This window comes from Thamnophis sirtalis, unplaced genomic scaffold, assembly GCF_051295495.1.
Source record: "Thamnophis sirtalis isolate CommonGarterSnake01/CBP01778 unplaced genomic scaffold, rThaSir2_p1.2 scaffold_2, whole genome shotgun sequence".
Classification (NCBI taxonomy): domain Eukaryota; kingdom Metazoa; phylum Chordata; class Lepidosauria; order Squamata; family Natricidae; genus Thamnophis; species Thamnophis sirtalis.
In genome coordinates this window covers 65,700,325-65,717,016 of record NW_028261382.1, presented here as the reverse complement: position 1 = coordinate 65,717,016, position 16,692 = coordinate 65,700,325, and the positions used below count along the sequence as shown (strand labels likewise).

The 16,692-nt window shown below is 45.3% G+C and overlaps 1 protein-coding gene across 2 annotated transcripts; it reads right to left on the bottom strand.

Moving 5' to 3' along the window:
• Positions 1-1,131: 1,131 nt before the first annotated feature.
• PXMP2 (peroxisomal membrane protein 2) lies at positions 1,132-10,177 on the bottom strand. 2 transcript variants are annotated; one of them, XM_087705842.1, is made up of 5 exons: positions 10,017-10,177; positions 8,381-8,485; positions 5,328-5,490; positions 4,495-4,598; positions 1,132-1,603 (listed from the first exon to the last, which is right to left on the bottom strand). In XM_087705842.1, the coding sequence occupies exons 1-5, from the start codon at positions 10,124-10,126 to the stop codon at positions 1,423-1,425; spliced, it is 663 nt and encodes a 220-aa protein (XP_087561968.1). In that variant the 5' UTR covers positions 10,127-10,177; the 3' UTR covers positions 1,132-1,422. The 2 variants fall into 2 exon arrangements, with proteins under 2 accessions (XP_087561968.1, XP_087561969.1); XM_087705843.1 differs by having other exon boundaries at positions 4,479-4,598; positions 10,017-10,176.
• Positions 10,178-16,692: the final 6,515 nt, after the last annotated feature.

Here is a 16,692-nt window from a genome sequence, read left to right as displayed (position 1 = left end):
TTGAGTAGTTCAGAGAACTGGCAAATGCTACCTCTGACTGGCCCGAGTGCGGTGGGAATGGGGATTTTGCAGCATCCTTCCCCTGGAGTGGGAAGGAAATGGAGATTTTGCAGTATCCTTCCCCTGCCACGCCCACCAAGCCACGCCCACAGAACCAGTAGTAAAAAAAATGAATTTCATCACTGGCATAAGGGTCTTGTCATGCGGCAGTCCTGAGCAGTAGAAGGCACACCCTCAGGACCTCATGTTCTCCACTTTTAGGAAATATTGCATCCTCTTTAATTACTTGCAAATTAAATTGGTTTTTCCTATGAACCTGCTGTCAGTCCTGCCCCAACTTAGATCTCTAAGAAAAAAGACCCTCAACTCCATTCAGTTGAATTGAAAGGTTATTTTACTAAACTTAAGTGGTTGCAGCGAAAGGAAAGCTAGATCTGAGTATTCCCGCACAAAGGTTGCACATTTTCCCTTTCCTCTGCTCTTTCCCATTGACCAGTCCATCAGTGCCCAACAGTATCCCTTACTGATGTTTCAGGAACTGTTTTGTTGCTTGGCGCCGTTCCATATAGTTTCGCCTTCTGTTCCCAGGTGTCCTTGGTGGCTGGCTTACTCTAGTTTGGCACCTCTGGTTTTCATCAGCTTGTCTCCCCGCATCCCATGCAGACCTTTGCTTCCCCAAATTCCTTCCCCACCTCCCCTGCATTTAGGGCAGGATGCCAGCGAAGCAAAGAAGCTGAAGATAGCAGACCTGAACACCTGTTCAAATGGAAACAAATACTTAGTAGGGGTAAGACACCCCTAACAACCCTCAGGGTGTGTATTCTGTTAAGATACAGCCTGTTGTGCCTTAAAATGGCTTCTACCGTACTGTCGTAAAACGGCTTATATTGTGTAGCACAGTGGAGTTGCCATGGTAATGGCTTCACAATACCCCACAAGGAGGCTCCCTCTGCTAAGGGGGAAAATCTAACATTAGAAATTACGTTTAGTCCGCACATTTACAACCAGGCATTGATTATCTTTGAGGACAAAAATATGGCCATGATGCATAAAACATTACTGGGGCACAGGGAAAACATCTGCAACTAATTTAATTGTCGCCGAAATTAATTCAAAAGACTGCTCTCGTTAAAAGTTTATTGCTCAGGAAACCATGCCCAGACATATATTTATGGCCTGTTCTGATCCCTGCCCACAGATTCACCCACCACCCTTTAAATGCTATGTGAGAAAAAGGCAGAAAAACCTTCCCAGCAATTGCACCTGGAAAAAAATCTGAAAAGAAGAGCACAAAATGGCCTCTTGTTAGTCATGGCTATTAAGTGTGTTGAAGGGGAGCAGCAACAAGGAGAAGTCCCTTCGTCCAGGTGAGGATGAAAAGCCGGAGGGCAACTTGCAAAGGGAGGGAAGTGGGCACCAGGCTCACAAGCCACCTTCCCTCTGCTCCCTCCTTCCACCACCTCGGGGGGGGGGGGGGGGAGGAAAAACCATGGCCACTTCCTTTGCTGGCCCAGATGCCGTGGCGTTCGCCTCATCTCTTCTTGACTGACGCCAAGTAGGCGAACCACAAGACTGCAACGAGGTTTCCGAAGAGCACCTGGAACTTCAGAGAGAAGAAAAGGATGCCAGTGAAGAGGGAGAGGAGGGCAGGACTCAAATAAAAATGAAATCAAAGAATGTCACGGGGTCCTTGACTTGAGAAGCAACTTTAGAACACTGCACCAGTGGGAAACCTCCCCTCCTTTCCAATGCATTTTGCAGGGCCAAAATATTTGGTATTCAGGGAGAAGGGAAAGAAAGGGCAAATTATAGGCCATGCACAACCAAACAACCACCACCACCCCACCATAGCCCCATTTTATAAGTAAGTGCTATTGCCCTCCCTCCCTTCCTTCCATCTACCCATCTACCCTTCCTTCTGTGATGCAGTGGTTGGAATACAGTATTGCAGGCTAATTCTGCTAACGGCCATCAGTTCGATTCTCACTCAGATATGCTGACTCTTTAACCGCTTATCAAGGGCTATAAAGCATTGTGAAGTGGTATATAAGTCTAAGTGCTATTGCTAATGCTCTTTCCTTCCTTCTTTCCTTCCCTGCCTCCCTCCTTCCTTCCATGGTGTTCAGTGGTTAGAATGCAGTATTGCAGGCTGACTCTGCACACAGCCAGGAGTTTGATCCTGACCAGCTCAAGGTTGACTGAGCCTTCCCTCCTTCCGAGGTTGGTAAAAGGTGGACCCAGATTGTTGGGGGCAAGAGGCTGACTCTGTAAACCGCTCAGAGAGGGCTGTAAAAGCCCTGGGAAGCGGCATGTAAGTCTAAGTGCTATTGCTCTTCCTTTTCTCCTTCCTTCCTTTTTTCTACCCACCCACCCATCCATCTATCCATCCATCCATCCATGATGCCGTAGTGGTTAAAATGCAGTATTGTAGGCTGACTCTGCCCACAGCCAGGAGTTTGATCCTGACCAGCTCAAGGTGGACTCAGCCTTCTATCCTTCCGACATCGGTAAAATGAGGACCCAGATTGTTGGGGGTGAGAGGCTGGCTCTGTACAGTGGGGCAAAAAAGTATTTAGTCAGCCACCAATTGTGCAAAAATTTAAAAAGATGAGAGAGGCCTGTAATTGACATCATAGGTAGACCTCAACTATGAGAGACAAAATGAGAAAACATATCCAGACAATCACATCGTCTGATTTGGAAAGACTTTATTTTTGCAAATTATGGTGGAAAATAAGTATTTGGTCAATATCAAAAGTTCATCTCAATACTTTGTTATATATCCTTTGTTGGCAATGACAGAGGTCAAACGTTTTCTGTAAGTCTTCACAAGGTTGGCACACACTGTTGCTGGTATGTTGGCCCATTCCTCCATGCAGATCTCCTCTAGAGCAGTGATGTTTTGGGGCTGTTGCTGGGCAACACGGACTTTCAACTCCTTCCAAAGGTTTTCTATGGGGTTGAGATCTGGAAACTGGCTAGGCCACTCCAGGACCTTGAAATGCTTCTTACAAAGCCACTCCTTCGTTGCCTGGGCGGTGTGTTTGGGATCATTGTCATGCTGAAAGACCCAGCCACCTTTCATCTTCAATGCCCTTGCTGATGGAAGGAGGTTTGCACTCAAAATCTCACGATACATGGCCCCATTCATTCTTTCCTGTACATCAGTCGTCCTGGTCCCTTTGCAGAGAAACAGCCCCAAAGCATGATGTTGCCACCCCCATGCTTCACAGTAAGTATGGTGTTCTTTGGATGCAACTCAGCATTCTCTCTCCTCCAAACACGACGAGTTGTGTTTCTACAAACAGTTCTACTTTGGTTTCATCTGACCATATGACATTCTCCCAATCCTCTTCTGGATCATCCAAATGCTTTTTAGCAAACTTCAGACGGGCCCGGACATGTACTGGCTTAAACAGGGGAACATGTCTGGCACTGCAGGATCTGAGTCCCTGGTGGCGTAGTGCGTTACTGATGGTAGCCTTTGTTACGTTGGTCCCAGCTCTCTGCAGGTCATTCACTAGGTCCCCCATGTGGTTCTTCTGGGATTTTTGCTCACTGTTCTTGTGATCATTTTGACACCACTGAGTGAGATCTTGTGTGGAACCCCAGATCGAGGGAGATTATTAGTGGTCTTGTATGTCTTCCATGTTCTAATTATTGCTCCCACAGTTGATTTCTTCACACCAAGCTGCTTGCCTATTGCAGATTCAGTCTTCCCAGCCTGGTGCAGGTCTACAATTTTGTTTCTGGTGTCCTTCGACAGCTCTTTGGTCTTCACCATAGTGGAGTTTGGAGTGTGACTGTTTGAGGTTGTGGACAGGTGTCTTTTATACTGCTAATAAGTTCAAACAGGTGCCATTATTGCAGGTAATGAGTGGAGGACAGAGGAGCCTCTTAAAGAAGAAGTTACAGGTCTGTGAAAGCCAGAAATCTTGCTTGTTTGTAGGTGACCAAATATTTTCCATCATAATTTGCAAAAAAAAGTCTTTCCAAATCAGACAATGTGATTGTCTGGATTTGTTTTCTCATTTTGTCTCTCGTAATTGAGGTGTACCTATGATGTCAATTACAGGCCTCTCTCATCTTTTTAAGTGGGAGAACTTGCACAATTGGTGGCTGACTAAATACTTTTTTGCCCCACTGTATACCACTTAGAGAGGGCTGGAAAACCTTGTGAAGCGACTTACTTACTTACTTACTTACTTACTTCCTGCCTGCCTGCCTGCCTGCCTGCCTGCCTGCCTGCCTGCCATCCATCCATCCATCCATCCATGGTGCTCAGTGATTAGAATGCACTCAAAATGCCAGCAGTTTGATCCTGACCAGCTCAAGGTTGACGCAGCCTTCCCTCCTTCTGAGGTGGGTAAAATGAGGAGTGAGATTGTTGGGGTCAAGAGGCTGACTCTGTTAACCACTTAAAGAGGGCTGTAAAGCACTGTAAAGCAGCATATAAGTGTAAGGGCTATTTAGCTTACTTGCAAAGGGACATACGTGAAGTTAATAACCTGGACAGGCGTCCACACTTTCCAGTTCATCTTTAAGGATGTCCAGTAACCAGATTTTATCTTTTTGGAGAACTCAGACATGTCCTTTCCCTGAAAAAAAAATGGTTATCAATGGCATGCAAAGGAAAAAGAAACTGTCTCTCCCCCCCCCCCCCAGCACCCAAGAGGTACACCGCAGGGAGAAAATTCTTTTATAATGCAATAAAGAGGCACCAGTACAACAATCCTGTGAAGTAGGACAGGCTAAGGCAAATCAGAGGCACCCAGTGAATTTTGTGGCTGCATAAAGATGTTTGCTCAGGTTTTCTTTGGAAAGTGGTGCAAAGCCCTTCCAACAGAAGGAAGTGAAGAGGAAGCCCAAAATCTGTGGATTTGGAAGCACAGTTTTGAAAGATGCACCTTCAGCCTCCAACTCTCTCTCCCACTGCTCTGGAAGTTGTTGGGCAACTGGAAACACACTGTTTGCATTCTACTGTCCCTATTTATCTGTAGGTAGTTAGGTAGTTAGGTAGTTAGGTAGTTAGGTAGTTAGGTAGTTAGGTAGTTAGGTAGTTAGGTAGTTAGGTAGTTAGGTAGTTAGGTAGTTAGGAAGGAAGGAAGGAAGGAAGGAAGGAAGGAAGGAAGGAAGGAAGGAAGGAAGGAAGGAAGGAAGGAAGGAAGGAACCAAAACACCCTTCCCAGTAAGGACAGTAGAACCAGATATGTCCAAGCAGAAGACAACCATCCATCTAGATGCTACCAAGGGGAACAGGTTAAACCGGCTGCCCCCATTTCTAGGAGCCCTGGATCCTCTTGGATCATCCCTAAGCAAGTCCCTACCTCCAGAAAGTTCATGACCAGGAAAAAGAGGGCCAGGAAGGCCGGGGAGACAATGAGACGGTCCACCAGCAGACGTTTGAGGAGAGAAAACGGTGCGTCGGAAGGAACCAGCTGCTCCAAGTAGAGGTAGAAGTAATGGCTGAGAGGTCCGGTGAATAAGAAACTGCAAAAGGAACGAAACCAACTGGTTATAAAATCGAGCCTCAAACAAAATGTAGGTGTCAAAAGCCCCCCCCCCCCCCTTTGCCTGTATTTTTCAAGTAGTCCACCAAATGGTTAGAAAGCGACAGTCAAAGGCTCACTCTGGAAATGTTTCCCATACCCCAGATATGTTTGGAGTTGCATGAGAAGAAAACATTTTGTCAGGGTAACCAACTTATTTACGTACACAAAATGTACTTAAGAATTTGAGGTTTGAAACAACTATCCTCTTTTCTGCTTTCAGCATTAGCTTTGTGTTTCTAAATGTATATATCTTATATATAGATATTGATGAAAGGTTTGATTTAAAATCTGATTGATCCAAAAACTTATGGAAACGGAGACTTTAAATCAGCATCATGAGATCTTTGGGTCTATGATTTTTGTTATCCTTACCATAGATATGGTATTATTTTGTTAACTAAGCAGGTAACATTTAAGAACTTGATTTGTGCAATCTTCTTCAACTAAGCAATGATTGGTAAATAAAAATATCATTATACATTTATGTTTTTAAAAATCCAGTCTCAAAAAGATTAATATTTAATAACAGGCTGCAACACCCACTCCCCAAGGTCATCAGTCATTGGCTGAGCTGCTGTGACATCATCCAAGTCCCATTCAAGATGCTCCTGGGAAGTTGGCCAACCACAGAATGCGTGATGACCCAGAGCAGGGCACAGATAATACAAACAGCTGGAAGTTCAAACCACCCCTTCATGGCTCCAAATTTCCCCAGACACTCCCATGTTTCTGGCACGTCCAGAGCAAAGTAGTGATAAACCCCCACATAGCACATCTCAAGTAGCCTCTGGGCTGCAAAGAGTCTAGCCCAGCGCTGTCTACACCAAAGCTACACAGTAATAAATCCAAATTTATTTGGCAAATCAAGGAGTTCAGGAAGCAAAAGATCCAAGTAATTAGTCCAGAACACCAGAAGGAATGCAAGGACTCTTGGGAAGTTCCAATGTCGGCACTTAACACTTCAGAAACTCAGCGTTTGTGCCCGGCAAATGCCCCTCCCCACAGCATCTCTTTAAGTCTCATTCCCCCGGTGTGCCTTGTGAAAATGGGTGGGGAACTCTTCTCCCGAATAATCTGCTCAGTCTGCGTTGTTCACACCTTTTCTCCACTCTCCGTGCTCTTGGATCAGGCGGGGGTGATCCTTGCTCCTCACCTGAGCTCTGTCCCTCATGTTCACCCTGCCCCTCTTCCTCCTTGCCAACAATCTGTCCTAATCCTGAAAGTCCCTGGCCTTCCCCATTTTCTTCCGAAACCAACAAAGCGGCCCCCTCTGTCGGCTCCAGGTTCCAACTCGTTTTCCCCTGAAGATTCATGCTCCGATGGGGGCATGACAGAACGTGGAGCATTGTTACACAGTCTGCAAAGTAAAAGGTAGAGCTGAAAGAGAGAGGAAAGCCAAGACAATGGGGAAGAAGTGCAGACAGAGAGAAAGCGAGAAAGCCCCAGAAAGCAGACCAACGGGGGAGAGGTCCAGAGGTAGGGGAACAGAGGGACAGGAAGAGGATAGAAAGAGAAGGAATGTCAAGGAAAGCTAGAGCTAAGGGGATGTCAGGCCTGCAGCCATCTTTTTTTTTTTATCTTTGGCCTGCCAGACTTTCTATTATTCTACTATGCATTTTCTATTGTGGGAAAATGGGAGGGAGGATTGTACGGAGTGAGATAATATGTAGCCATAACAGAAGTATTTCTAGAAAGCCAAGGTCATCCTTTGTCTCTGCACCTCTGCACCTGACCCAAATTGGATGGGTGGAACTGCCAGCATGGCAGCAGAAGATTGGACCATGTGATGGACTTGTGGGTGTGAGGGCAAGATATTGAACTTTCAACTGCGTGGGGAAAACTGGGAAGCTTCGAGGTTCGGGTTTTCCCAGTGGTGCCAACATGGCTCTCTTAATAAATTGAGACCTTGAGCAATATTTTGCCTTGGACTCTGATTTACTTTTGGCTGCTATTTGGAAGCCTGGCAATCTGGACCGAAATAAAAGCATTTTGCTTGGACTTTGGAACAAAACACAGAAGAATTTAATATGATTCAGACAGGCAAAAGAGCAGTGAAGCCCAGCAGCCACTGCAAGAATGGAAGGGGAGTGACAGAGTTGCCATCCTTCGCTCGCAATAGATGCCAGTCTGCCATCAGCTGAAGGGGAAGACAGGGGAAGCGGAAACTGAAAGCGACCTTCATGCCATTCGAAGACATCCCATGGGAATGGGAACGGAATGCAACACCCATATGTCTATCCAACCATTTCAGGGACAGCTACCAAAACATTGGATACCAACGGATGGGAGGAAAGGGTCGCCTCGCCAATTTTGGGAACTAAAGTTTTATTGGAGAGGCTGCATGACATAGGTAAAAGTAAAGGTTCCCCTCGCACATATGTACTATTCGTTCCCAACTCTAGGGGGGCGTGCTCATCTCCATTTCAAAGCCAAAGAGCCAGTGCTATCCTAAGACTTCTCCGTGGTCATGTGGCCAGCATGACTCAATGCCGAAGGTGCATGGAACGCTGTTCCCTTCCCACCAAAGGTGGTCCCTATTTTTTTTACTTGCATTTTTTACGTGCTTTTGAACTGCTAGGTTGGAAGAAGCTGGGATAAGTCACGGGAACTCATTGCGTTACACGGCACTAGGGATTCGAACCTCCAAACTGCCAACCTTTCTGATCGACAAGCTCAGCGCCTTAGCCACAGAGCCACCAAGTCCCTTTCCATGACATAACAACATTCAAAAGGCAATGCCAGAGACAAGATCTTCTCCCAGACTTTTCAAACCACACAAATTGCTCAGCTGCACCTCCTGTGAGCTTCTTCCACCAGTCCCCTCTTACCCATAGATAGCAAACCGGAGGGGTTCCCGCCAGTCAAGGCTCCTCTTTTTCTGGCTCTTCTCAATTACTTGGGACAGGAGACTCCCTAGAGCTGACAGGAAGGCACTGTGGGAAGAAAGGAAGCATAATGTAAAAGTGTATAAGCTGTAAAAAAAAAAAAGATCCCTTAATGTAGAAACGATGTGGAGACTCTAGAAAGAGTGCAGAGAAGAGCAACCAGGATGATGAGGGGACTGGAGGCTAAAACCTACGATGAACGGTTGCAGGAACTGGGTGTGGCTAGTTTAACAAAAAGAAGGACCAGCCAAAAAAGGTTAGTTATCACTGGTATAGATTTTCCTGCTTGAGCAGGGGACTGGACTAGAAGACCTCCAAGGTCCCTTCCAGCTCTATTCTGATTGATTGATTGATTGATTGATTGACAGGATAGCATTCTTCCAGTATTTGAGGGGCTGCCCCAAAAAGAGTGGGTGGGAAATAAAGTCTTAATACTTACGCAAGAGAAACCAAAAGTGCACATACAGATTGGGTGAAACCAGGCTTTAATAGCAGTGACTGGGAGAGGGATCTTGGAGTCTTAGTGGACAACGAGCTAAATAGGAGCCAACCATGTGCAGTGGCAGCCAAAAAAGTCAACACAATCCTCAGTTGCATTAACAGAGGGATACAATCAAGATCAAGGGAGGTACTGATCCCACTCTATAAAGCCCTAGTAAGACCATACCTAGAATACTGCATCCAGTTTTGGTCACCACTATAAAAAAGATGTTGAGACTCTAGAAAAAGTACAGAGAAGAGCAACCAGGATGATGAGGGGACTGGAGGTTAAAACATACGATGAACGGTTGCAGGAACTGGGCATGGCTGGTCTAGTGAAGAGAAGGACCAGGGGAGACAGGATAGCAGTCTTCCAGTATCTGAGGGGCTGCCACAGAGAGGAGGGGGTCAACTATTTCCCAAAGCACACAAAGGCCAGACAAGGAATCATGGAAACTGAACAAGGAGATTCAACCTGGAAATGAGAATTTTTCTGACAGGGAGAACAATCAACCGATGAAACAGAAGTTGCCTTTGGAAGTTGTGGGAGTTTCGTCATTGGAGGCTTTCAAGAGACTGGACTCCCATTTGTCAGAAATGGTGTAGGGTCTACTGCTCGGGTGGGGGGGGGGTTGGACTAGATGACCTACAAGGTCCCTTCCAGCTCTATTCTGATCAATTAATTGATTGATATTCTTGGGGGAGTTATTATCCCAGCATGGGAGGGCGCTCTTGAGAAGCCTGTTCCATGACTATCATTCTATGCTGATTGACTGAATCTTTCTGGACCTTGGAAGAGAAGATCCCAAGGAGAAAGAAATAGAGTGAGAACAATTAATCAACAGAACTGTGTGCTTCCCTGACTTCATCCCTGGAGGTTTTTAAGAAGAGATTGGACAGCAACCTGTCTGATGGCATAGGGTCTCCTGCTTGAGCAGGGGAGGTGGACTAGAAGACCTCTAGGGCCCCTTCCAGCTCCATTCTGATTGACTGGCAGAGGGTCTCCTGCTTGAGGTGGGGGTGGACTAGAAGACCTCTAGGGTCCCTTCCAGCCCTGATTCTGAAAGCGCGTCGAGGAGGGCAGACAGGCGCACGCTACCTGGAAGCTGCCTTGGTGAGCACCGGATATAGACGGAGAAGGAGCAGGTACCGCAACAGCAGCCTCCGCGAGAGCGGCACCGAATCAGGCTTAGAGTGCACCGGAGACATCCCGTAGAGTCAGTAACCCTGCGAGCCCCTCTGCGCATGCGCCTGGCGGCCGAGGAGCCGCGCCTCCCACTTCTAAACCAATCGGCGGAGAGGTAAGTAAAAAAAGTGGGGGCGCTTTGGGGCGGATTTCAGGCAACGAGTGGGCATGACGGAGGCGGGCTGTTCGCTTACTATTGGCTGCCCGGAAGGCCTACGAGGGAGGGTGAGAAGCTTGGGTGGCAGTATAAGATGAGCCACTTCACCCAATCGAAGAAGAGAGTGTGAGGGCGGGACAAGTGCATTAGCGAATGGACTGATGGAACGGAGAGGAGGGACGAATACAGACAGCGGTGGGGATGACAGCTCTTTGGAGAAAAAGAATGGAAAAGTGCTCCTCTCCATTGGTCGTCGCGTAGTAGCGAGACCCAGGCGTAGAAATCTGATTGGTTTAAGGGGTGGGGAACTATGGTCTTGTAATGACTTGTGTACTTCAACTCCCAGAATTCCTCAGCCAGCCAATGCTTGCTGAGGAATTCTGGGAGTGGAAGTCCACAACTCATAAATGGATGGTTTCCCCATCCCTGGTTTAAGGAATCGGGGCGCGAGAACTGCGAACTCTTGGCGGATCTCGCGAAATGTTTGGCAGCGCGCGAAAGGTGGCCGTGTCGCCGTCGAGGACGGCTCTGAGGGAGGTTTGAGTGACGGCAAGTGGAGGAACCCGGTGGGCTGCGAAGCCCCAGAGACGGGCAAAAGGGAGACGCCGCGGGCAGGAGGACCGTGAGATCTCCCCTCGCAGTCCAGAATTCTGAGCAAGGCCTTGGCACAGGCCGTCCTCGACTTACTACGGTTCGTTTAGTGACCGTTCGCCATTACAGCGGCACTGAAAGAAAAGGGAATCACTATTTTTCATACTTAATGGCCGTCGCAGCATTTCCCCATGGTCACGGGATCAAAATTCAGACGCTCAGCAAATGATTCACATTTACGATGGTCACGTGATCCCCTTTTGCGACCTTCCAACGAGAGGAAGCCGGATTCACTTAAGATGGATTAATTGCTGCAGTGGTTCACTTAACAAGTGGCAAGAAAGGTCGCAAAATGGGGCAAAACTCACTTAACGACTGTTTTGCTTGACAGAAAATGTGGGGGCCATTGTGGCCGTAACTCGAGGGCTACCTAGAGCAAGATCTTCCTTGTTCCTGTGTCTTCCAAACATGCGCTTAGTGGCTGTTCAAAGTTATGGCACAGAAAAAAAGTGACCGATGACCATTTTTCTCACTTAACAACTGTTGCGGCATCCCTATGGTCACAAGATCAATATTCAGATGCTCAGCAACTGACTCACATTTACGACGGTTGCAATGTTTCCCCATTGCAACGTGATCCCCTTTTGTGACCTTCCGACAAGAGGAAGCCGGTTTCACTTAACAACAGGTTAACTGCAACAGGTTAACTGTTGCAGTGGTTCACTTACGAATGTTGGCAAGAAAAGTCGCAAAATAGGGCAAAACTCACTTAACAACCATTTCACTTAACAAAATGTTTGCTCCATTGTGGCCATAATTCGAAGACTACCTAGAGCAAGATTTTCACTGTTCCTGTGTCTTCCAACCATGTGCCTAGTGACTGTTCAAAGTTACAAATGACCAATGACCATTTTTCATACTTAACGACCGTTGCGGCATCCCTATGGCCACGAGATCACCATTCAGACGCTCGGCAACTGACTCACATTTCTGACAGTTGCAATGTCCTGGGGGGAGGGGTGTCACGTGATTCCCTTTTGTGAACTTCTGACAAGCAAAGCCAACGGGGAAGCCAGATTAACTTAGCAACCGTCTGACTAGCTTTAACAACCACAGTGATTCACTTAACAGCTATGACAAGAAGGGTCGTAACATGGGGCAAAGCTCACTTTGACAAATGTTTTTGCTTAGCAATAAATTTTGGGGTTCGATTGATGTTGTAAGTCGAGGAACGTGTGTATTTAGGAGCCTGGATGGCCTTGCATCCCAAAGTTTCCTTGACGAGCAGAGCGGGGTTGGAAGTAAAATTGACACAGTGCTCACAGCCTCAGTTCTCATTTTGGGGCTCAGCCAGGGATTGGGGTGCCCCTGAGTTGTGTCGGGATGATTTCCTTCTTTCTGACAGGATCAGTGACACATGGCTCTTCTGGTGGACTTGTTTGTGCTCCTACCCTGTTGGAGAGATTGCCTTTTTACATGTAGTCCTCAACCTACAACAGTTCTCTTAGTGACCGTTCAAAGTTCCACCATTGAAAAAAATGACCTATGACCATTTGTCACACTTGACAACATACCATTGTTAAATGAATCACTACAGTTGTTAAATCAGTAACATGGTTGTTAAGTGAATGTGGCTTCCCTATTCATTTTGCTTGTTGGAAGGGATACTGCGATTTCCCGTTTAATGGCTCGGATGCTGATCTCTACTTGTCAGTCGGCTCAAGACTCGCGTAAAGGCATCAAAATGATACAGTTGGAAAAGTGCTCCAACACTGGAAGTTTTTAAGAAGAGATTGGACAATCATTGTCTGAAATGGTGTAGGGTTTCCTGCCTAAGCAGAGGGTTGGACTAGAAGACCTCTAAGGACCCTTCCAACTCTGATTCAGTCTTGCCTCCAGAAGTTGTGGGTACTCCATCACTGGAAGTTTTCAAGAACACATTGGATAACTCCTCCCTTCACAGGTACATTTCCATCTTCACACATCAGGAGAGATAGTTTGTCTAATTTAGCCGTGACACCACAAAATCACCTCCCATTGAAGACGGAATCCATGTTGCCTGCTTGCAACCATCAACCACAAGCAAACCACGATGCACTACTACTGACTCTGGAGCAAGCTCTCACTGGGTTTCCACTCTCTGGGCCCATAACCTGTCAGAGTGTCCACCTGTCTGGTTCCGCGTATCAACCCAGGAGCAAGTACAAGCAACAGTGGTTTGTATCAAATAGTGATTTTTATCTACAAAAGGAATATAGGAAACTATACATACGCATTCTACAAGCAGCATCTAAACAACCAGCAATTACAGCAGGGAGGAAACTCGAGGAACCAACAAACTCACTAGCAGGGCCTCTTATTACACAGGCTCTTAAAGGGCTAACAGCCTGAGACCCTGCTGACTCATTTCCTTCATTGCATCAGCTAGTCAGCTCCTAAATTACCACCTTGACATATTTGTCTGCAATCGTATAGGGTCTTCTGCTTGAGCAGCAGGTTGGACTAGAAGACCTCCAACATACCTTCTAACAGTTATCCTGTAACTAATTCTGAAATGCTGGGTATTCTTCAGTTTGATAAAACCAGGAAAGATGCAATGGGTTTGTTAACCTATGAATAACCGGAACATCAACAGCTTCGTATCCAATTTTTTACACACACCTCAATTCTCTCTGTGGAAGGAAAACAATTTTTTAAAACAACAAACCCCAAAGTCAGTCTTGACTCTTGGTGTCTTTAAAAGACAAGTCGGTGTCCCTCAGTGGTGACACCAAAGTGCTTTGCCTTCGCTAAGGAAAAAACAGAAAAAAGTGGGCAAACAGATTTAAGGCCCATTCTTTTGCCAAATGACCCGGCTCTGTTTTTCGAAATGTCTGTGTTTATTTAAATCAGGGTTCCCAGCGCATAGAACCCCTTCTATTTACTCTGGTGGTTCAGGTCACCCTGTCCGCCAGCTGTTGCTTTAACCGCTCATCCAGATGTGCAACAGTCACGCTCCACTGCCAGCCACTGAATCAATGCCATTGAGAAGCGCAACACAAAGTTGCGCAACCTAAAGTTGAGAGGGATGCCGGGATGCCTGGGTGAGGCTCGACAGCACTGCCTTTCAAGGGGCATTTGTTTTCCTTGCTTCCAAGGGACCGCTGGGCTCGCCATGTTTCTGGGAAATGGTGGGAATTGCTGGATGGCCATGGAGGAGGCCAGAAAAATATCTGTGGCTGTTGAAAAAAGAACGGCAACCTCAGATACATGGCAAAAATCCGCAGACGGGACGGGATGCACAAAATGGCAGCATGATGGATTGTTCCTTCTTTTGCAACTTGTTTGTTTTGTAACTAATCCAGAGATAGGTGTTAGATATACAGTATATCTCTCTCTGTCTCTGCCTGCCTATCATCTCTATGTATGTATGTATGTATGTATGTATGTATGTATGTATGTATGTATGCCTGCCTGCCTGCCTGCCTGCCTGCCTGCCTGCCTGCCTGCCTGCCTGCCTGCCTGCCTGCCTGCCTGCCTGCCTGCCTGCCTGCCTGCCTGCCTGCCTGCCTGCCTATCTATCTATCTATCTATCTATCTATCTATCTATCTATCTATCTATCTATCTATCTATCTATCTATCTATCTATCTATGCCAGCAGTGTGCAGTAGCAGTCAAAAAAGCTAATACAATCCTGGGTTGTATAAACAGAGCCATAGAATCAAGATCATATGAAGTATTACTACTGCTTTATAAAACCTTAGTAAGACCATTCTTGGAATACTGCAACCAGTTTTGGTCACCATGCTACAAAAAAGATGTTGAGACTTTGCAAAAAATTCAGAGACGAGCAACTTAGATGACAAAAGGCCTGGAGACTAAAACACATGAAGAACGGCTGCAGGAATTGGGTTTGGCTAGTCTAAAGAAAAGACATGACATGACAGCAGTCTTCCAGTATTTGAGGGGCTGCCACAAACGAGGGGTTCAATTTATTCTCCAAAGCACCAAAGGACAACAGTAGTTGGAAACTAATCAAGGAGAGAAGCAACCTAGAATTGAGGAGAAATTTCCTAACAGTGAGGATAATTATGGTAATCAGTGAAACAACTTGCTTCCAGAAATCATGGACACTCCATCACTGGAGGTTTTTAAGAAGAATCTAGACAGTCACATCTGAAATGGTATAGGTTTTCCTGCTTGAGCAGAGGGCTGGGCTAGAAGACCTCCAAGTTCATTCATTCATTCATAGATTTGTATCATCTCTAGATCTGTCTGTCTATCCATCTATAGCTATCTCTACTATCTTCTGTCTATCCTTGTCTATTTACCTATCTTTCTAATCTCTTTTCTTGCCTATTTGTCATTTATACTTCTTTCTAGCAATCATCTATCTCACACAAACATAAAAATCTATCACTTATCATTGTTTTGTCTATATATAATCTGTGTATTTATCATTCTATCATCTTTCTGTGTTTCTATCTTCCTTTCTATCATCTCTTATTTATCTCAATCTATTTCTCCATATCTCTTGTCTGTCTGTCTACACACACATATATTTTTTCCAGATTTTTTTCCCTCCCTAAAAGTAATTTCAAATGCTGGTGAGCGGGCCTGGAAACTGAATTAGCCAATGCATCCTCTCTTATCAACAGCTAGAGATAGAGGGAAATGGCTTTATCCTTTAAAGATAGCATCTCTCATCTGTTTCTGATTTGGGGGGAGCAAAATCATAGTGGATTTTTTGAAGATCTGGTTTCCTTGAGCTTTGAGGAGGGCAAAAACAAAAATAACATGTTGAAGGGCTATAATGTGAAGTTCAGGTCAGATGGAAGAATGACTTTTCTGTAAAAGGTTCCTGCTGTTCCTCTCTCTTCCATTTGGTAAATGAAATTTTAGCTTTTAGAGTTGCAAAACTTATTTTAAAACCTACTACAAGAAAGCCATTGGCTTAACTGCAAGGTGGAGATTTCTTTCTCTTAAAAAAGGATTCCCCATAAAATCTACAACTTGGGAAGAAGAGAAAGTATTGGCGTTCACCATGTAACTCCAGATGATGATGAGGACAATGTTATCCATTAAGGCGTGTCTGACTTTTGGTGATTCTGTGAGCCAGGTCTCTCCACGTCTTCCGATCCTGCACTAATGGAGCTCCTAGGAGAAGACAAGACAGAGGACAATATTTGGAACGTAAAGGTGTTCTAGCAGAAACTCACGAATTCCTCAGAATGTAATCTTCAGATGATAAAAATGATTCATGCATCATTTCTCAACTGCTCATTGTCACTGAAGAACATCTAAAGAAGGTTTGATGGCCAACAAACACTTTGAACTTAAAAGATCTAATATGATAGAATTGGAGCATAACAGAGTTGGAAGGAACTTTGGAATATATATATATATAGTGGAGAGAGTGGAAGTGTGACCTTCCTCCCACACTTGGGCATACCAGGGGTTGTGACTTTAAGTATATACCTCCCACCCTGGCTGGCTGATAAAAGGAGTCGTTCTCTGTAGCTCAAATGGTTAACTCCCTGCCTGGGAGGCAATAGAGCACAGGTTCGAATCCCAGTAAGGATATGGCTAGCTGATGAGAGCTAAATAGCTTGAAATAGATCTATACTAGCCTTCCTTTATTTATTTATCAGCACAAATAAAAACACACACACACATATATATATATATATATATATATATATATATATATATATATATATATATATATATATATATATATATATATATATATATATATATATATATATATATATATATATATATATATATTTCATTCAAGGCAATAATACTACAAGCTGATAAATTTAAACACGGTCCAGTAAAAAGTCATTCTTTACCAA